The sequence below is a fragment of the Leucoraja erinacea genome, chromosome 28 (genome assembly GCF_028641065.1).
Source record: "Leucoraja erinacea ecotype New England chromosome 28, Leri_hhj_1, whole genome shotgun sequence".
In the NCBI taxonomy this organism is placed as follows: domain Eukaryota; kingdom Metazoa; phylum Chordata; class Chondrichthyes; order Rajiformes; family Rajidae; genus Leucoraja; species Leucoraja erinaceus.
In genome coordinates, this window is record NC_073404.1 from 18,706,130 (window position 1) to 18,727,978 (window position 21,849).

At 44.3% G+C, this 21,849-nt stretch overlaps 1 protein-coding gene across 1 annotated transcript in view; it reads left to right on the forward strand.

The window, feature by feature from the left end:
• The first annotated feature begins 5,036 nt into the window (after window positions 1-5,036).
• The window catches only part of hip1 (huntingtin interacting protein 1), a 189,709-nt gene continuing 172,896 nt past the window's right edge, over window positions 5,037-21,849 (forward strand). Inside the window, exon 1 of the mRNA XM_055657952.1 lies at window positions 5,037-5,217. Within this exon, the coding sequence (XP_055513927.1) occupies window positions 5,113-5,217 (105 nt within the window). The 5' untranslated portion in view covers window positions 5,037-5,112. The remainder of the gene's footprint in view (window positions 5,218-21,849) is intronic.

Consider the following 21,849-nt stretch of genomic DNA (forward strand, 5'->3'; position numbering starts at 1 on the left):
AAATCTCATCTGTACTCTCTCTATTTTGTTGACATCCTTCCTATAATTGGGCGACCAAAATTGTACACCATACTCCAGATTTGGTCTCACCAATGCCTTGTACAATTTTAACATTACATCCCAGCTTCTATACTCAAAATTGAACAATCCATCACACTTTGACCCTGAGAGTCCTTGCATTATGGAAATTCTTGCTCCTCTGTTATTTCTTACATCTGTGTGCTTGAAAGCCAGACACACACACAGACTTCTCGTGACTTTCGTGGACATCTTTTAAGAATTCAAAAAAAGATTTGCAAGAGCTTCCGGATTGGGTACTCAGTTGTAAGGTGTAAGGGGGGGGGCGGGGGGGGTGTGGGGGAGGGGGGGAACGGGAGAAGGGGGGTGTGGAAGGGGGGGGTGTGGGAACGGGGGGGGGGGGGGGGGGGGAGTGGGGGGGGGGGGGAGGGGGGGGGGGGGGGGGGGGGGGGGGGGGGGGGGGGGGGGGGGGGGGGGGGGGGGGGGGGTGGAGGGGGGGGGGGGGGGGGAGAAGAGTGTGGAAGGGGGGGGGAAGAGTGTGTGGAAGGGTGGGGGGGGGGGGGGAAGAGTGTGGAAGGGGGGAAAGAGTGGGGGGGGTGGGGGGGGGGGGAAGAGTGTGGAAGGGGGGGGGAAGAGGTGGGAGGGGGGGGGGGAAGAGTGTGTGGAGGGGGGGGAGAGTGTGGAGGGGGGGGGAGAGTGTGGAGGGGGGGGAGAGTGTGGAGGGGGGGGGAGAGTGTGGAGGGGGGGGGGAGTGTGGAAGGGGGGGGAGAGTGTGGAAGGGGGGGAGAGTGTGGAAGGGGGGAGAGTGGGGAGGGAGAGAGTGTGGAGGGGGGGGGAGAGTGTGGGAAGGGGGGGGGGAGAGTGTGGAAGGGGGGGGGGGAGAGTGTGGAAGGGGGGGGGAGTGTGTGGGGGGGGGGGGGGAGAGTGTGGAAGGGGGGGGGAGAGTGTGGAAGGGGGGGGGAGAGTGTGGAAGGGGGGGGAGAGTGTGGAAGGGGGGGGAGAGTGTGGAAGGGGGGGGAGAGTGTGGAAGGGGGGGGAGAGTGTGGAAGGGGGGGAGAGTGTGGAAGGTGGGGGGGGGGGAGAGTGTGGAAGGGGGGGGGAGAGTGTGGAGGGGGGGGGAGAGTGTGGACGGGGGGGGAGAGTGTGGAAGGGGGGGAGAGTGTGGAAAGGGGGGGAGAGTGTGGAAGGGGGGGGAGAGTGTGGAGGGGGGGGGGGGGGGGAGAGTGTGGAAGGGGGGGGAGAGAGTGTGGAGGGGGGAAGGGGGGGAGAGTGCGGAGGGGGGGGGAGTGCGGAAGGGGGGTGTGTGTGGGGGTGGGGGGGGGGGGGAGAGACTCCACTCAGCGGCCACTGGACGTGGCACCACACAGCACCTCTCGACTCCACACAGCGGCTTTCCTGACTCCGCTCTTGCAGACTCAATCAGCACGGCTTGTTTACTCAGCAAAAAAAATCGTAGCAATATAGGATAGCAATATTTTTTGAGCAATATTTAATTACATCGCAGACCGGAAGTGGTCAAGATGAAAGTTTTAGTAATAGTATAGAAGATGGGGAGATGGGTAGATAGATAGATGGATAGATATTAACCAACAAACCTGCACGTCTTTGGAATTAAATTTGGGAGGAAACCGGAGCACCTGGAGAAAACCCAGGTGGTCACAGGGGAAACATGCAAATTCCGTACAGAGAGTGCCCTAGTCACGATCGAACTCGAGTCTCTGGCACTGTAAGGCAGCAACTCTACTGCTGCACCAATATGCCGCACAAACTGTTCACGAGGGTTTTCAAGCACATTGAATAAATGTAACATCCTCACCGACAATGGAAATCCCTGACTCATGATCAAAACAGAAGAGCGTCCAAAATGGCACGAGACCCTCGAGTCTCTTTTTCCAGCAAAGTGATGAAAGCGTTCACCGATTTCCACACTACCAGCCTCACCCATTCCCACCCTGCGGTCTGGTAAACACTTCTGCCCTAGTTGTGGCAAAAACAAGTCTACTGATCCCAATGGATTGCCTCAGAAGAAGACATAGATCCCAATGAAATGCTTGAGAAGAGGAAGACAAAGGAAAAGATTTAATCTCTCGATAAAAAGAATCGTGTATGGCCTGTTATAATAACGAAAAATGTGGTTACCTTACTTAATACAAAATTGGTGCATTAAAAACAGACCTATTGGCTATAGGGGGGTTGCACGGAAGGTCACTGGGTCATAAGGCTCGACGCACGGAGCCGCTAAATCCAACTGGAGGACATCCGTCACTTCCGGTATATGTTATTAATGCTAGAAACGCGTACTTTTCCTACCTGTTAAAAACCGCCAGAATGTTGAATTTTTGCGCTGAAAAAAATTGTGGGAGTCGGGGTAAGTGTGAGAGACATGTACCCAACTTCAGAATTCCAAACGTGAAGCGAAATGAAGGTATAGAGAAGCGAGAACTGAAGGGACTACAACAGCTAAAGTGCTTGGTAAACATTGAAAATATTGGGAATTATCGCGTTTGCTCACTGCATTTCATCAACAGTGAGGCATTATTTGTGTTTTTTCTTGATTCCTTTGGTATCTAAAAATTCTCAGAAGTGATAAATCTGGCTGTAAATTTTGCTTCAGAGGCGTTTTCATTGTGTATGTAAAAACCCACGAGAACCATGGGCGATTAAAATAAATTACAGCCAGATTTATCACTTCTGAAACTTTTTAGATGCCAAAGGAATCAAGAAAACCCCCCAAATAATGCCTTGATGAAATGCAGTGAGCAAACGGCAAACGTTCGCCAAGCACTCTGGCTGTTGTTGTCCCTTCAGCTCTCGCTTCTATCTACCGTCATTTCTCCACACTTTTGGAATTCTGAAGTATGCTAAATGTCTCTCACGCTTATCCCGATTTCCATAATTATTTACAGCGCAGAAATTGACAATTTCAGCGGGTTTTAATGGGCCCGCTACGCTGGAAACAATGGTAAGTGCCTACCTGCAGTACATCGCGTGTAATCCATTTGGAGTAGCGTAGCAACAGTACGGGTCATGGGTCGTGACCCGACTGCCGTGAAACCTCCCTATTGACGACGCAAGGTGCGCACTGCTCAGCAGCAGAGTCGATGAATGATCCATGTTCTGTATGTTATGAAAGATTGAATTAGTATTCCATGAGTGACGCTCTGATGGTGTTACGCTATCAGTCTCTACCTCTGCTTTGTTCTGTCATTTTCACACCTTACCCCTCCATATCATTCGTGTCCCTCTCCCCTGACTCCCAGTCTGACGAAGGGTCTCGACCCGAAACATCACCCATTCCTTCTCTCCAATGATGCTGCCTGTCCCGCTGAGCGACTTCAGCATTTGTGTCTATCTGCGGTGCATCTGCAGTTCCTTCCTACACATATTAATGAGTCTGAAGAACGCTCCCGATCAGATTCCCCTCACCTATCCATGCTCTCCAGAGATGCTGTCTTACCATATAACCATATAACAATCACAGCACGGAAACAGGCCATCTCAAGATTCAAGATTCAATTTAATTGTCATTTGGACCCCTTGAGGTCCAAACGAAATGCCGTTTCTGCAGCCATACATTACAAACAAATAGACCCAAGACACAACATAATTTACATAAACATCCATCACATCGCTGTGATGGAAGGCCAAAAACACTTATCTTTCCACTGCACTCTCCCCCCCACGATGTCAGAGTCAAAGTCAAAGCCCCCGGCTGGCGATGGCGATTGTCCCACGGCCATTAAAGCCACGCCGGGTAATGCAAGGTCGCACACCGGGTCTTGGTGTTAGAGCCCCCGGCGTGCGCTCGCAGAGTCCCGCGGCCATTCCTATACGCGCGGGGCGGTGATGTCAGGCCCCGCTCCAGGAGCTCTTCGACCCCGCTACTCGGGTGGGAGAAGTCGCCGTTGCAGGAGCCCTGAAAAGCGGTCTCCCTCCAGGGACCCGCGGGCTCCCGGTGCCGCCGTACGCCATACCCGCAGTTGCAGCCTCCGAATCTCCGGAGGTCGGGCCGCAGCAGCGCTCCACCACCGCTCCACCCGCTCTGGACTCGGCCAGCTCCGCGACGGTGAGGTGAGTCGTCGGCACCAGAGTCCCCGGTCTTCTCCCGTTGGAGGCCGCTCCTCGTTGCAGCCCCAACGACAACGGAGACCCGACAGAAAAGGTCGGGTCTCCCGTGCAGGGAGAGATTTCGACCCTTCTAGTCCGTGCCGAACACGTATTCTCCCTTAGTCCCATATACCTGCGCTCAGACCATAACTCTCCATTCCTTTCCCGCCCATATAACTATCCAATTTATTTTTAAATGATAAAAACGAACCTGCCTCCACCACATTCACTGGAAGCTCATTCCACACAGCCACCACTCTCTGAGTTACCTGTTGAGTTATTCTAGCACTTTGTGCTATTTTCGTGTAGTAACCAGCACCTGTAGTTCCTTCCAACACAATGCTGGTCAAGACCACTCCTCAAGCAGTTTGTGTGTTATTTCCTGCATTTAAAAATAGCCGGGCTATAAAATAGAAAACCCCTCGTGCATTGGCAAAAATCGCCACTCAACCTTGCAGCGTTTCTATTGGTCAGCGATCTCAAGGAGCGAACTTTTAACCAATGAGGTGAGGAGCGAGCACGGTCCAATGGGATTGGGATGCGTCACGCTCCATCCAATAGCAGAAGGGTTCGTCGGATGACGTAAACAAGAGGGCCACGCCCCCGGTTGTTGAGTGGCGGGTCGATGGACCACTGACGCCACGTCAGTGGTCCATCGGGCCACCACTCAACAACCGGGGGCGTGGCCACCAATGACTGCTGGCTGTGACCGCTGGAGGGCGGGAAGATGGGCGGGGTGAGCCGAGGCCGGGCTGCGAGCCGTGGCCGCCAGGGGGCGGGGTGAGCTGAGGCTGGGTTACGAGCCGCCGTGGCCGCGGGGTGAGCAGCCGTGCCGCCGAGCCGTGGCCGCCAGGGGGCGGGGTGAGCTGAGGCTGGGTTACGAGCTGTGACCGCCGGGGGGGGCGGGGTGAGCAGGGGCCGGGCCGGGCTGCGAGCCGGCGAGACAAGCGCTGCCCCTCCACTGCATCGCCAGCGGTAGCGGCAGCCATGGAGAAAATGACCAGCTCCGTTAAGCAGGTGCCGGCTCAGCTGCTGCGCGCCCGCACGGGCAACAGCCTGGAGGCGGAGAAGGAGAACTTCGAGCGTGGCCAGGTGAGAAGGATGGATAGTTGAGGGCAGGAGAGGTGTCGTGGTGAGGGCCCCAACCTCTCCCGCCTGCCTGAGTGTCCCAATGGTCACTCCTCGCCCCAATGTGAACTTCCAACTGCCCAGCGCTCCTGTCAAAGTAAATTCAATTACTCGGATGAACGGGTGTGACATCGAGTCACATGGATAACTGAAGCAATTTGAATTGCATGTTATCCAACAAGTTATTTTGCTGGCTTTTATTTGGAGATCTGCTGGTGTTTGGCGAGATGAATCGTTTAATCGGTAGTTGGTGTTTGTGGATGATTGGGTGTTAGTGTCAACAGGAGTATTACTTTGTGGGGAGTGTAATGTTTTAACATGTTGCAAAACTCCCGATGAAATGTTGTGGCATCTCTTTCCTCCCTGTCTGAATTCTCCTACCTCTCCCGACTCCCGCTGAATCACCAGGAAACCACAAATTAAGAAATATACATAACCTTTATTTGGTGACTATTTCTCGTTTGTCAGCAGACTATTTCTCGTTTGTCAGCAGACTATTTGGCGGATTCGTTAATCAGTTCCAGTAGGAGTGTGTACATATTTCCTGATTTTACTGTCCCTGAGATGTACAAGTAATGGAACAGTTGTGGCTCGGTTTTCAGATGTGGATGAAAACTAACTATATTTAGTTGATGAGATCAAACGTCGATGGGGGCGAGGGGGTCTATCCTTATATCAAATAAAATGGGCTGTGGTGGTTGGGTTTATACACCCTGGTTTTGTATAGTATCCTATTGCTGAAAGAGAATATGTGAATGTTGAAACAGAACCTGGTTTAGACAGGGCGTCATTAGTTTACAAATGCTTAACCATAGTGTAAGAGCAGTGGGCTACTCGTGATTTTTCTAAGATCTCTTCAGAAAGCATTGCCTGCGGGATACTGTCATTGAAGAAAAGAACAATATTCTTGTATTAACACAGTAGTATAAATCACATGTAAAGGTTTTGTTTTGAATGAATCAGTTTCATTTTGTATTGTTTCTAGTTTTTTTCTGTGAGGTTTAGACTGAAAGAATAAAAAATATGAAACGTAGTATAATCTAAAATCAACATCATGGAATAGTAACTTTTCTGTTACAATGTTGTACACGTGCATGCGCTTTAAAAGTAGAACATTATATATATTTTGTCCAGGAAGGAACTGCAGATGCTCGTTTAAACCAAAGATAGACACAAAAAGCTGGAGTAACTCAGTGGGTGAGGCAGCATCTCCGGAGAAAAGGAATTGATGATGTTTTGGGTCGAGACCCTTCTTCAGACTGAAGAAGGGTCTCTACCCTAAACGTCACCTTTTCCTTTTCTCTGGAGATGCTGTCTCACCCGCTGAGTTGCTCCAGCTTTTTGTGTCTATTATATATAATTTGCTTTTTTTGCGTTTATTAAGGGCAGTTGTTCTTTGAGTGATACCTTCCGAGGCAGTGCCAGCACATTTGGAATTAGGTTTATGGAAGTGAATCGGATTCTACTGTTATATGAATCTAGTTACGTTTTGAGTGTAATATTCAACTTGTTCTGTGAGAATCTTAATTTGCAGCTTCTAGTATTGTCCCTTGTTACGAAACGTTTTGGACTTCCTTGGGTACCCTGTTGTACTGTATTTGAACTGAGAACTGTGAAGAGCTGGGATATTAATTTGGATTGTTGGTGAGTCACAGAGTGTGTGTTGGAACAGCTTGGATTGCTGAGTACTTTGAAACTGACAGATGAGAGATATGGGCAAAGCAGGATGGAAATTGCAGCTGCAACTTCTTTTTCCTTTATTCTATAATAACCAGAGTCATATGAGGTAATTTAATAATGTATTTCTTTCATGGGTGAAGTCTATAAGTGCTCTGAACTTTAATTGGCATTTTTATGCATTGTGGAGCAGTTACATGAATGGTATTCAGTGTGGAGACATGGGTATGTAGATTTTTAAATTATCTATTTGTGTTTCAGTAATTTCAAATCCACTGATCTAAGAACAGTGCTTATAAACTGCTTGTGCTGTATTTTTTATAACCATGACTTATTCATCACTCACAAATACTGATCAATTCATCAAGTGGTAATGTTTTCAGGCAGTGGTCAGCTCGTTTGTGAGTTGACTATTTGTGTTTAGGATTCTCATAAAATAAGTAGCCTAAGGGCATTGTTCCTCTTGCTTTTACTTTCATTTTTAATGGTTATTCAGTGTACGGTTTGATGTTCCATTTGGTTCCCGACCTGCACTAATGTTTTACTCAGCATGGGATGTTGATCAAGCCTTAGGTTTGCTATTTAGCTGCATAGAAAGACTGCTTGTGGTAGGTTATTGTTTTACAGTCCAGAAACCAGTATCCTACAAGTAGTTTAAGGGAAGTGCAGATGGTGGAAAATCGAAGGTAGACAAAAATGCTGGAGAAACTCAGCAGGTGAGGCAGCATCTATGGAGCGAATGAAATGGGCAACATTTTGGGCCGAAACCCTTCTTCAGCCAATCCTACAAATAGTCTTGCTAAATATTTGAATATTTTCTCCTCCTTTTGGGCAGTTTATATGTAAATACATTATTTTGAAGTTGTTTTTAATGTGAGGAATAGCATTCAATCACTCTCTGTTGCATAGCGGGTTGAAGCACTCCTGAGAGTGATTCCAAAAATAGGTTGCTTTTAACCTTCACGTGTGTTTAGAGGGATATGGGTTAAACATAGCCAGGTGGGACTAGTGCAGTTGGGGCATCATGGTCAACATGGGCAAGTTGGGCTGAAGGTCCTTCAGCCCAACTTGCCAATGTTGACCAAGATGGGTCAGTGAGTGTTGCAGTGCTGAGGCAACCTTGGTCAGTTGGGTTAGGAAGGCATTCTTATTCCTAGCATTTTGAATACATTATTGTGCAACAGTGTTTGATCAAATGTCCTTTGGTTATCCAAACCCCTTTACTGTTTTTTTTTAATGGGAGGGTGGGGGATCTATATTTTTAGTTTCTCCTTCAATAAGTATTTGTTCTTTTCATCATTTTCTAAATACTAAGTTACCATTTCTTCAGACAGCTGATATCAGGTTGCTTGCATACTCTGTGGTTTATCTTGAAAACTGTTACATTTAGTTCATTTTGAATCTACTGTTGTGAAGTGGCTTGAGATTTTCTTTATGTTTCAGAAGGTGTTGTGTAAACAACTTGTTAAATATTTGATTTGAGGCAATTCAACGTCAATTTTAAGTTGGGTCAAATCAACAACAACAAAAAAAAAGACTGTTTCACCCAAGGTCCATTTCGACCAAACTTTTATCCTTGCTATCATCATTTTCTAAACACTAAGTTAAGCCTTGACATTACCCAGATCGCTGCCAAGACTTTTTTTCATTCCTCCTTTTAGATTTCTAATTTTAATTTCATCTAAAACATCTATCTTTTTAATGTTTTTCAACTTTTTCTTTAGTCCAAGTTGCATTTGATTCCCAGATGTTTGCAGGTAAAGCTCAATCCATCAGGACTGCATGATTTCCCAGGAAGGCTGTTAAAACTTTTATAATTCAACCGCTTGTTTCCTGTACCACTGAGTCGGGTATTGATCACGGCAATGGAGGCTTTGGGAAGTATGGTCATTGAATACTTCAAAGGAGGTCTAAAAGAGAGTGCACTTAATCACAATGGATGCCATCCGTCACGTCATTAGGGTAATTTAAGCGTTGTTACAGGATATGAACTCAATGTGGAGGTATTCAGAAATTGTGTTTTGCCTGTGGGTGTCATTTGTAAGGCACCTTCAAGGACTTGAACTGCAAAAGGCAAAAAGGTGAAATATAGTTTGTTTTAAAAACTATTTTCTTCCTTTTGCAGTTAAAGTCAAGAGTGTTTTATTGTCATATGTCACGGACGGGACAATGAAATTCTTACTTGCTGCAGCACAACAGAATATGTAAACATTGTATATAACAGGGGAAAAAAAAATTCAATAAATAACAAATATAATGCAAATTACAAGTAATAATATAGTATTTTTGCAGTTCAGAGCTCATAGCTTATTTGTTGTGTTTAAGAGCCTGATGGCTGTGGGGAAGTAGCTGTTCCTGAATCTGGACGTTACAGTCTTCAGGCTCCTGTACCTTCTTCCTGATGGCAGTAGTGAGATAAGTGTATGACCAGGATGGTGTGGATCCTTGATGATTTTGGCTGCCTTTTTGAGGCAGCGACTACGATAGATCCCTTCGATGGTTGGAGGTCAAAGCCGGTGATGAGCTGGTCACTGGCAACAAATTTTTGTAGTCTTTTTCGCTCCTGGACGTTCAAGTTGCCAAACCAGGCCACAAGGCAACCAGTCAGAATGCTCTCTACCGTGCACCTGTAGAAGTTTAGGAGAATCCTCTTCGATATGCCGAATCTCCATAATCTTCTCAGGAAGTAGAGTTGCTGATGTGCCCTCTTTACAATTGCATCAGTGTGCAGGGTCCAGGAAAGATTTTCTGATATATGCACGCCCAGGATTTTGAAGTTATTGACCCTCTCCACCATTGTCCCGTTGATATAAACAGGATTGTGGGTCTTCATCCTTCCCCTACTAAAGTCCACAATCAGTTCATTGGTCTTACTGATGCTGAGAGCCAGGTTTTTGTGCTGGCACCATTTGGTCAGTCGGTCAATCTCACTTCTATACTCTGACTCCAACCACAGTGGTGTCATCGGCGAACTTGATGATGCAGTTCGTACTATGACCGGCTACGCAGTCATGGGTATAGAGTGAGTAAAGCAGGGGGCTGAGCACTCTGCCTTGAGGTGCTCCCGTACTAATTGTTACTGAGGATGAAGTGGTCCTCCAATTTGAACAGACTGTGGTCTATGGATGAGGGAGTTGAAGATCCAATTGCAGAGGGACGCGCAGAGGCCCAGTTCCGTGAGCTTGGTAATCAGGTTAGAAGGGATGATGGTATTAAACGCCGAACTGTAGTCTATAAACAACAGTCTTGTGTAGGAGTTTTTATTGTCCAAGTGGTCCAGTGCGGAGTGGAGAGCCAGTGAAATTGCATCTACCATTGACCTGTTGTGGTGGTATGCGAACTGTAGTTGGTCGAGATTCTTGTCGAGGTAGGAGTTGATGTGCACCGTAACCAACCTCTCAAAGCACTTAACCACCACAGAGGTTAGTGCCATTGGTTGGTAGTCACCTTACTCTTCTTGGGCACCGGTATTATTGATGCCCTCTTAAAGCAGGTGGGAACATCAGACCTCAGAAGTGAGAGGTTGAAAATGTCCATAAAAACTCCAGCCAGTCAGTCCACATAGGTTTTTAGAACATGACCGGGTATGCCATCTGTGACTCTGACTGTAACACCAGCAAGGCGAATAGGGGCTCGGGAAGGCACATCAGTGTTCTCTCTACCGAACCGTGCGTAGAACGCATTGAGCTAGTCAGGGAGTGATGCTTCGCTGCCGTTTGAGCCGCCTCCTGATTTCGCCTTGTAGGAGGTGATGGCATTCAAGCCCTGCCACAGTTGCTGTACATCCGTCTCATCCTCCAGCTTAGAGTTTTGGTCTTTTTGATGGCCTTAGCAAGGTCGTATCTGGACTTCATATAGACCTCTGCATCGCCAGACCTGAATGCCCGGGATCTTGCTTTCAGAAGAATGCGGATCTCATGGTTCATCCAAGGCTTCTGGTTAGGAAACACTCGGAAGGTTTTTGTTAGAACGCAGTCCTCCACACATTTCCTTATGAAGTCTGTAACGACTGTGGTTTATTCCTTCAGGTCCGTTGCATAGTCCTTGAACATTACCCAGTCTATAGACTCCAAGCAGTCCTGGAGTTGTTCCTCTGACCCCTCCCCCCCCCTCCCTCCCCCCGACCAGCTCTGTACAGTCCTCACCTCTGGGTGCTTTCTTCATTTTCTGCCTGTATGCAAGAAGAAGTAGCACCGCTGAATGGTGGGATTTTCCAAAGTGAGGGCAAGGGATAGAGCGATAGGCGTCTTTGATGGTTGTGTAGCAGTGGTTAAGGGTGTTTGATAGTTAGCAGGTTTCTATCACTTAGCCTATCAGCAGTTGTGCAAATTAATAATTTTCTTGAGTTGAGAGATTATTGACGATTTATAAATAGCAGCTGATAATTAAACTGTAAGATGCTAATGGTTCAAACTACCAGTTTGTCATGCCTCTTGCGTGTCATAAATGAGATAGTGAAACCTCACCAATCCAGTAATTTACAAAGGGCAGTTAAATATCTATGTTACACACTTGGCACGGATACTGGTCTTTATTTCGTCCTAAATGAAGTCACTGAGCTCTACTCTGGATAGAGCTCAGTTCATAGCAAGTGTGGGGTGTTACTAAAGCAGGAATAGACCACAACAGATTTAGATAATTGTTTTTAAGAAGCTCATAACACTGATATTCGGAACAGTAATTCCTCATTTACAGTGAGATATATACTTACCATGTTGTGACTTCAGAATGCAGATATTTTATCCTTTGCATATAGACAGTACAAACTATAAAGTGAAGTGGTTACTCCACATCTGAACTTTTACTTTGCTGTTTCGAAGAAGTCATTTAACAACTTATTTTTATACTTTCCCTAATATAGCCCCTTCCTGTTCTGCACTTTGTCTAACTTGCCAGACTTCTTATTGCAGAACACCTCATTCCAGCAGCATGAGTGAAACAATAGAAACAAGAATCTTTCCAAAAGCTATCCACATTGTTAACATATAATCGAAAAAAAAGAAACACAAAACTGCAGACGCTGGAATGTAGAGCGGGCGGCAAACTTGGAGGACTTGGTAACAAGGGAAAGGCAGAAAAAGTGATAGTCGAGATTACCTAGCCAGTGTAAAGTGGGGGGGGGGGGGGGGGGGGGGGGGGGGGGGGAGATTTGCGAGAGCACATATTGGATCCCGTAAAGGGGTTTGATAGAGTTGGGTGGGGGAAATTGGAGGAGGAATGGAGGCTAAATTGTGATTTTGAAGCACAACCTGCTGTGGTGTGATGGAAAGGGAAGGTAGGAGATGGACCAAATAAGGGATGGGGTGGGCTGGTGGAAACAGTGGGGGAAGGAGAGGGAGTGTGCGGGTGGGGAAGACGTTGGGTGATGGTGTGTTTGAGGAAAAAGAAATGGGAGGATTATTGGATCGATCTGAGCAGATTACCTGAAACTAGAGATTTCAATATTCATGCCGTAGGTTTGCAGATTAGCAAAATGGAATCCTGTAGATTGTGCTTTGCCTCACCCTGTCACTGGAGGAGGCTGAGGATAGACAGATGGGTCGGTGTAGGAGGATGCTAAATGTATCTTGAAATGAAAGTCTGTGATTCCACATGATGCCTTGTGTTTTACCAGGATGGATTAAACATTTAAGAGCATTGCTGGTGCTTTAGTCTTTGGTACAGTTTGAAGCATTATTTGCTTTTTGTGTACAGTGGTGTTTTGATGTGGTTTGATGTAGGCATGTATTCCTTGCCTGCTTTATATACATTATTCACTCCACTTGATAGACACAAAAAGGTGGAACAACTCAGTGGGACAGGCAGCATAGTTCCTTCTCTCCAGATACACTCACTGCCTATCCTGAGTTGCTTTAGCTTTTTGTGTCTGTATTCGGTTTAGGCCAGCATCTGCAGTTCCTTCCAACACATTCACTCTGCTTGATTGTGCTCGGTATTTGAAAGCTAAACTCTTATTTCTCTTTGGGCTCTCTCTCCATCCTGATGTTAAATTACAATTTACCAGCTATATTTTTAATGGCCACAGCTGAAGGACTATTGCTACCAATGGATTCTTCAATCAATACATAATGTCTTCCTGATTTTTTTTTTTTTACGTTCTCAGATTTTATTTCTTTATTCAGCCATGATCACAATGAATGGAAGGGCCGATTGGCCTCCTCCACCTATTTTCTATGTTTCTATGTTTCTATATGATGATTCTATTGGGTCATGTGGAATTTAGAACAAAATAAAACTACTTTTTTGTATTCCTGTGTAGATAACCAAATAGTAAACAAAACCACCTCCATCGCTTCTAGGATGATCTGGGTAATTTGCTAGTGTGTTCTTTCCTGTATCCTTGCCATGGGTATTGTGTGCAATTATTTCTTGGACAAAAAAGTCATTAGTTGTCATAGTCTGTTGAATTGAGAATTTCTGTCCTGCATAATTCCAGTGGGAAGTAATGACAATTTAAGGAGCCCAATTGCATTGCAAGATTTGAAGTTGATTTTTGATTGCTGTTCTTCACGAGAAGTTGCATGTGTATCTTTTATTCCAAGTTGCTCAAAGATTTATGAATGTAAATATTCTCCATGAAATTCGTGAGATCAGCATTAATGGCAGTCACTAAATTCCATCTAATTGGGGAGGGGTTTTGTGGCATTGGGGCTTTATTACTGTGCTAATTTTGTCTGGGTGTCCTCCATTATACTGAATGGTCTCTTGCCACCTAGTCACCATTACTTTCTACATTAGGGTGTTTGTTGTTGGTCACCCTTGACCATGGGACTTGTTCAGTATCTGAAACACCATGATAACCTGACACTGATACTAGTCTTAAATCGGAGTTGGCTTGGGATTGCTTTTAAACATTTGAAATCTGTTTTCAGAAACCTACTTGGCTCCACCACTTATCTCTGCAGTTTTTTTTTTAAACAATAAGATGTTTCAGGAAAAAGTCTTCACAAGCTGGCAAGATATGAGTTTGGGTTAATAAGTCAGTAGCAGAACTGCCTTGGTGTCCTGGGTGAAAGTGTTGTTCTTGTCGGGATAAAAACACTTTGATATATGAATACCCAGGATTCTGAAAGATGTGCAGTTCTTCAATGTTTTTGACTACAGTTGACTCATCCTGTGTGGATTATTAACTCTGATTAATGTACTGATCGGCCCTAAATATTTTGTGTTCAGAGGGCTGTGATTACCATGTCCCTTTCCCTACAGCAGCCACCCTCTACTCCCTGAGCTTTCAAAGCTATTTTGTTTGAAATACTAGACGTTGATATCGTTTACAATTAGGTTTGTTCTTGTTACTTAATTCAATGTTTTGAATTTAAAGTTAAATCAGGTATGTTCTGAAGCTTTAACGGAAGGATGAGGGTGTCATTTACTTAAAATCTAAAGTCCATGTCTAAAATCTAAATCTGAAATCTTTTAGATTCACATTGTGGAAGTAGCTTGTGCAAACCTGAGTGGACGTGTTTTAGGATGTGGTCCAGAAGCCACATTGTGCAGCTTTGTTACAGGAGGGCACGTCTGCCAACTATTGCTAAGTATGCTGATGTGATATTGATTGCTGCCCTTCCAGGATGGGCAACAGCACAATGTGCTCAAAAGCACTGCTGTTTTCAAATTCCCCTCCATGCTGGCTTATTTCTTTATTGCCATTGCTGTCAGGGATCCAAGAATCTTTTGCTCATTGAACAGTACTGTTGCCCTCCTAAGAAGGCCACACACCAACACAATCTCGAAGGCAACGAAGGATTTGGCAATGATTCTGTAGTTGCCAACTGTGTGTGTGTGTGTGTGTGTGTGTGTGTGTGTGTGTGTGTGTGTGTGTGTGTGTGTGTGTGTGTGTGCGCACTAGATTTTCATACCCAGCCTCTTCACCATATTAAGATGGAGGAAAAGGAGCAAGGAATTGGCAGAAGAGTTGAACAGGTACTTTGTTTGTGTCTTCCTTAGTGAAGACAGAACCAATCTCCCAGATGTACTCGAGGACAGAGGATCTAGGGAGACAGAGGAACTGAAAGAAATGTGCATTAGACGAGAAATAGTATTGGGTAGACTGATGGGACTGAAGGCTGATAAATCCCCATGGCCAGGTGGTCTGCATCACATGGTACTCAAGGCGGTGGCTCTAGAAATTGTGGACGCATTGGTGATCATTTTCCAATGTTCTATAGATTCAGGATCAGTTCCTGTGGATTGGAGGGTAGTTAATGTTATCCCGCTTTTCAAGAAAGGAGCGAGAGAGCAAACGGGGAGTTATGGACCAGTTGGCCTGACATCAGTGGTGGGGAAGATGCTGGAGTCAATTATTAAAGAAGTAATAACGGTGTATTTGGACAGCAGTAAAAGGATTGGTCCAAGTCAGCATGCATTTATGAAGAGGAAATCCTGCTTGACTGATCTTCTGGAATTTTTTGAGGATATGATGTAAAATGGATGGAGTGTCAGTGGATGTAGTGTATGATTATCTGGACTTTCAGAAAGCCTTTGATAAGGTCCCACACAGGAGATTAGTGTGCAAAATTAGAGCACATGGTATTGGGGGTATAGTATTGACATGGATAGAGAATTAGTTGGCAGACAGGAAACAAATAGTAGGAATAAACTGGTCTCTGTCAGGATGGCAGGCAGTGGTGAGTGGAGTGCCGCAAGGCTTGGTGCTGGGACCGCAACTATTTACAAGATATATAAATGACTTAGATGATGGGATTAAAAGTAACACTTGCAAATTTGCAGATGACACAAAGCTGGGTGGCAGTATGAACTGCGAAGAAGATGCTAGGAGGTTGCATGGTGACTTGGACAGGTTGAGTGGGTGGGCAGATGCATGGCAGATGCAGTATTATGTAGATAAATGTGAGTTTATACACTTTGACAGCAAGAAAAAGGAGGCAGATTATTATCTCAATGTTGTCAAATTAGGAAAAAGGGAAGTGCATTGAGATTTGGGTGTCCTTGTACACCAGTCACTGAAAGTAAACATGCAGGTACAGCAGGCAGTGAAGAAAGCTAATGGCATGTTGGCCTTCATAACGAGAGGATTTGAGTATAGGAGTAAAGAGGTCCTTCTGCAGTTGTACAGGACCCTGGTGAGACCACATCTGGAGTATTGTGTGCAGTTTTGGTCTCCTAATTTGAGAAAGGACATCCTTGCTATTGAGGCAGTGCAGCGTATGTTCACGAGGTTAATCCCCAGGATGGCGGGACTGTCATATGAGGAAAGATTGGAAAGACTGGGCTTGTATTCACTGGAATTTAGAAGGATGAGAGGGCATCTTATAGAAACGTATAAAATTATAAAAAGATTGGACAAGCTAGATGCAGGCAAAATGCTCCCAATGTTGGGGGAGTCCAGGGGCCACAGTCTAAGAATAAAGGGGAAACCATTTAAAACTGAGATGACAAAACAACATTTTCACTCAGAGAGTTGTGAATTCGCGGACATCTATGCCACAAAAGGCAGTGGAGGCCAATTCACTGGTTTAATTTATAAGAGTTAGATGGAGCTCCGGGTGCTAGCAGAATCAAGGGATTATGGGGAGAAGGCAGGCACGGTTTACTGATTGTGGATGATCAGCTATGATCACAATGAATGGCGGTGCTGGCTCAAAGGGCCAAATGGCGTCCTCCTGCACCTATTTTCTAATAAATAAAATAAATAAAAATAATCTAATATTAATTTGAAAATATACTTTGGATGTGTTTCAAGTTGTAGTTGCATCCATATTCTCACTTGGGTTTGATGTTAATTCATAACTGCCTAATAATATTGCCATAAAGTAAATTAATAAAATATTTAAATCAATTGAGTCATGGTGGACAGAAACAGGCCCTTTGCCCAATAGGATCATGCTGACCAGGCACCATTTACAGCTATTCTATTTACTTACCACATTCCCAACAACCCCCCTCTTCCCCCCCCGTCCTCCCTGGCTCCCATACACCAGAGTCGATTTACAATAACCAGTTAACCATCCACAGCGGGAATGCTGTGAACAATAATAATGTCAATTAAATATTTTCATGATGACTGTTAACTTTGAAGAAGCCCCTTGTTACTCTAAGCACTTTTATATATTGGCTTGTTGAAGATGTGTTTGCAGGTATAATGTTGCTGCGGACTGTATTGGATCCACTTGAGCAACAGATCTCTCAGTGGTTGACTTCTAGCAGACCTGATGGTGCACCAGGCACCAACGCTGTGAGTACCTGCCCCCGTCGAATGGAGTGCACTGGGTTTCAACCACACGTTATTTCTTAAATTAACTCTTGCTTTCCCTCTGCCACTCTGGATGCTGAGGATCGTTGGGAAGAACTTGTGATGGCAGTCTCAAATTTGTGTTTTACCAAATGTAATCGTTCAGCTGAAATACAAGTGGGAACAAAAGTTGTTGGATTTACAGTGTGACCCACTTACAAATGTTAACTAATTGCCCTATGGACATTCACGACAAATCTTCCATAATCTCTCTCTGTGAATCTCTTCATGATCAATGATTGATGGGAGTTATTCTCCTGGCTTTTACAATCTTGGCCATTATTAATAACAAGAATCACTTTTACCTGCTGCCCACCCCATCCTTTTTCTGTTATTGCATGGAAAATTATTTTGGTTTGTTCCGTTAAACACATCATGAGCAATTATTGAATACTTGTCTCCTTATCTTTATTTTATATACTGTTATGTTAATAGTACTTTACAATGCCAAAACATTGTAAGCGTTATCTGAAATCTGACCATTGTGTAAACACATTGCGATATTCTAGTTTAGTTTATTCTTGTCACGTGTATCGAGTGAGAAGCTTGTTCTGGCTGCTATCCAGGCATATCATGCTATATATGATTACAATTGTACACAAGTAAGAGTGAAACGATTAGTAGATCCTCTTCTGGCACAGCACGCACATTGTGCCACATTCGACTGCAATTTTCAAGTCTCTGAAGAAGTCTGATCTTGGCCTAAGGTGGTGGGCATTTTGTTATTTTACCTCATGGTATCCTGGCAGCACTGAATTGATAATATAGGATGCTTCTCCACTGCAGGCAGTGCTCCATCTACTTTCTCACCTGGCTGCTGTAGGGCCTCCAGCAGCTGCCTCCACCAAAACCATGAGCTGCAACCATGCCGTCCGTCGCCCCCTGCAGGAGTTCCTATATTTTGGCACAATGAGGTTGCTATGTCTCACTTTCCAAACTGATCATGAAACTCGAGGGCACTGGAGATGAGCTTGCTGACTGTTCACAGCCCCAGACTTTCCCCATCGTGGGAATTCTAGTTGATAATTTTCCCAACTTTCTTTATGCATTTTCAAAAATCATTGAAATTAAGTAAATGCAGAAACATTCAGTAAGATGTGTACTTAATTCCTGGTTTAGAAAGCTGAGTAACATTGGCAACATTAACTGAAAATTGACCAAAATGCTTCCCAGACACTAGGCAGGAGTTTCTGTTTGAAAAAACAAAAAAAAAACAGGCTGATGAAAGCTGCAAGTAAAGTCATTCTTTCACACACCAGATTAAGCAAAGCCTGTATGGTATGTGGAATTTTGGTGGACTAGGAATTATACAGGGTGCTGATAAATGAGGGACTCTTCTCCATCACAACAGCTTTGAAATGAAAATTCAAAACACATGATCAACAGTGAAGAAGTGCAGCCTTACAAGGAGTAATAAACCATGCACGGATTGGAAAAGCACAAACGGAGAGGGGGTATTAATGTTCTGAGTTGTATCTTGTATCTAAGACTTGGGCAACATGTAAGGAAATTGTAGATGGATCCGATCAACGTGCACAGGTAGGGATGAGGGGGGTGACGAGGGGCAAATTTGTTTGGTTACAGGGAGAGTAGTGCCCAGAATTTAAGTCAGAATTAATTACGGGGATGTTATTGTTGTTTTATAAACTCAATAAATCTGCTGGAGTGCATTGTACTTGTAACATCTTTTATATCTGAGATTAATTTGTAATTTTTTGTAATGTTTTGTATGTTATTTGTGGTGATTTACATTATAATGTTTGCAGTGTAACTTAATTTCAATAAACTTTTTAGGAAAGGATTGAGTTGTTTTCCTTTGATTCTCGGCTAGCTTCACCTCTCCAAGATGGGCTCAGGCTGAATAGAGCAAGAAATATGACCAAAGATAGACACAAAATGCTGGAGTAACTCAGCGGGACAGGCAGCTTCTCTGTAGAGAAGGAATGGGTGATGTCTCGACCTGAAACATCAGCCGTTCCTTTTCTCCAGATGCTGCCTGTCCCGCTGAGTTACTCCAGCATTTTATGTCTATCTTTCGTTTAAACCAGCATTTGCAGTTCCTTCATACACAGGAAATACGACCTGGTATGTTTACATCCTCGGAGATTCAAGTCCCATTTGATTGAATTTGGCCAGGATGTCCATAAACTGAAAAAGAACCAGCTAGTATTGGCAAAGATAAAATTATCCAGAGTGTTCACTAGAATACAGCCTTTCATCACTGGCTAATAAAATATTGCTACAAAAGAAAAAACATGGAAGATTAACAGGAAAAAACACACAGAAAATATTACACTCATTGTTTCACTGGGAAGTGAGGTGGTGGTGGTGCTATTGATTGGGATTTAGGATAGGCTCATCGTAAAAAAAAACGCATTTACAGAAAGCCGTTGAAGAATTCCTACAAATAAATGGCTATCTTGACAAAACAAACTCTGTAAAGTCTTGACAGAGGACTGAGAAGTAGGAATGACACAGTCATGTTGACTTTGAGATGTATTGCTGGAAGTGTAAAAACAAAAATACTTGATCACATTTCCAGTTTAATGGTATAAAGAGATGGGAGAGTGCAGATGCAGGATTCTGAAGCAGAAAACAAACTGCTCCAGGAACTCGGCAGGTAAGGCTGAATCTGCGGAGGGCTGGTTGACTTTTCAAGTTGAGTTCCTTACTCAAGGACTGAGAGGGGAGTTAGCTAGTGAGAGGGAGAGATGGGCAGAGGCTGGCAGGTGATGGGTTGAACCCGGTAAGGAGAGGGATGGTGGGCAGATAGAGCCAGGTGTGGGGAAAAATGAGTGGAGGTGGATGTTGGGACGAGGAGAGAGGAAAACAGTAGGGGAAACAAGCAGCAGCACCTCGTATACCGTCGGGACAGAATGCAGCCCAACTTCTACAGAGGTTTTCTTTGGCTTCAGTTTAGAGATGTTTATTTAGGTTAAGACTACGATAGCCATATAAACTCAGCCATACAACACAGAACAGTATAGCCCACAATGACTACTAAACATGCCAAGACCATCACTTATCTACCTGCTCATAACCCATATCCTTCTATTCCCTGCATATCCGTATATGTATCCAACGTATTTTAAATGCCACTTATGTATCTGCTTCAACCACGACCTCCAGCAGTGTCTGGAAAGGCATTCACCACTTTGTGTAAAAAAACCCCCACAAACCCACAAACCTGCCCTGCACATCTCCTTTAAACTTCACTCCTCTCACCTTAAAGCTATGCCCTCTCGTATTTGATTTTTCACCATCCAAATTCCACTACTCCCTACACACGAGGAGAAACATATAGTGACCAACTTGTATATGGTCACAGGGTCAATACGCAAACATCACACGGACAGCATTGGAGGTTAGATTGGAAATCTGTTACTTGCGCTTTACTTGGCTGTTAACAAATTCGCTCACTTCTGAGTGTAATCGGAGGCAGATATGATTCACAACAATTAACATATTAAAAATTCCATTGTCATCTTTTTGATGTGGCTACATGAATAAATTAATCTCCATCTATTAAAGAACACGGTACTTTAGTGCTGCAAATCTAGCTTTATCATACTGTCCAATTTTTTGAAGACGAGTCCCAACTCAAACCGTTGCCTATCCATTCTCTCCAGTGATACTGCCTAACCCGCTGAGTTAATCCAGCACTTTGTGTTTTACTCAAGATTCCAGCCTCTGCAGTTCCTTATGTTCCTGTCTAATTTTGTGTTTGGCTGAGACAAATGTTAAGTGTATCCTTGGCATTGGTCTGGCACACTTTTGAAGCTGCAGATAAACTAAATGTTCTCATCAAAGACAATAATTTGTGGGTTTCATACCATTTTAATTTTTTGCATTTTTCTTCTTACTGGAATCTCAAGCTTGAGTAGTCTAAGCCTAATTCATCATAATTGCATGGTGAATTATCTATAGAATGTTAGGTAGCTTTTGCAGTCATGCGTTTTTGGACTGCATTTACCCAATCCTTGAGATCCATTGCATAGAGGACAAGCGAAGTACCCACAACACCTTCAAGACTTGGGCATTTTGTCATTGTCACTGGGTTCAAGGCTCAGAGCTCTTTGCCCACAAGACTCAACTAGAAAGAATACAACTGTTCAAGAAGACAGCCACAAACGCCTCTGGTACTGACAATGAGCAATACATGTTTGGAGTTTCCAATTTAGAGATTCATTTAGAGATTTATTTAAAAGGGACCAAAAAGCATATTTTGTTATAACCAGTTGTAGTATCATATAAGAAAATAATTACAGTGACGTAATGTCTTATGGTTCAGGAGTTTATTCAATTCTAGATTGCTGATGTTTCTATACATTCTTGTCATGCAGCACTTGCTGCTTTATCGATTCGATCATTACAGGCACAATGCTAGATTGATGTTTTTAGAAGTGCAAGTGGGCTATGAATCAAAGAAAAGGTTAAATTGGAGCTGAATGCTGGAAATGCTTCACAGGGAAGACATGAATATCATTTCTGGCTCCATTCTTTTAGTTCCTTGTAAGGGTATTACTCTACAAATGTCAGCCATCCTTTGATGTTGTCTTCTGGTTGCCTTTTTCCACCACTGTGTGCCCTGAAAATGAATGATGACGAGATGTTTGATCCATTAAATATTGTTCTATATACAATTTCCATTTATGGGCATCTTGAAG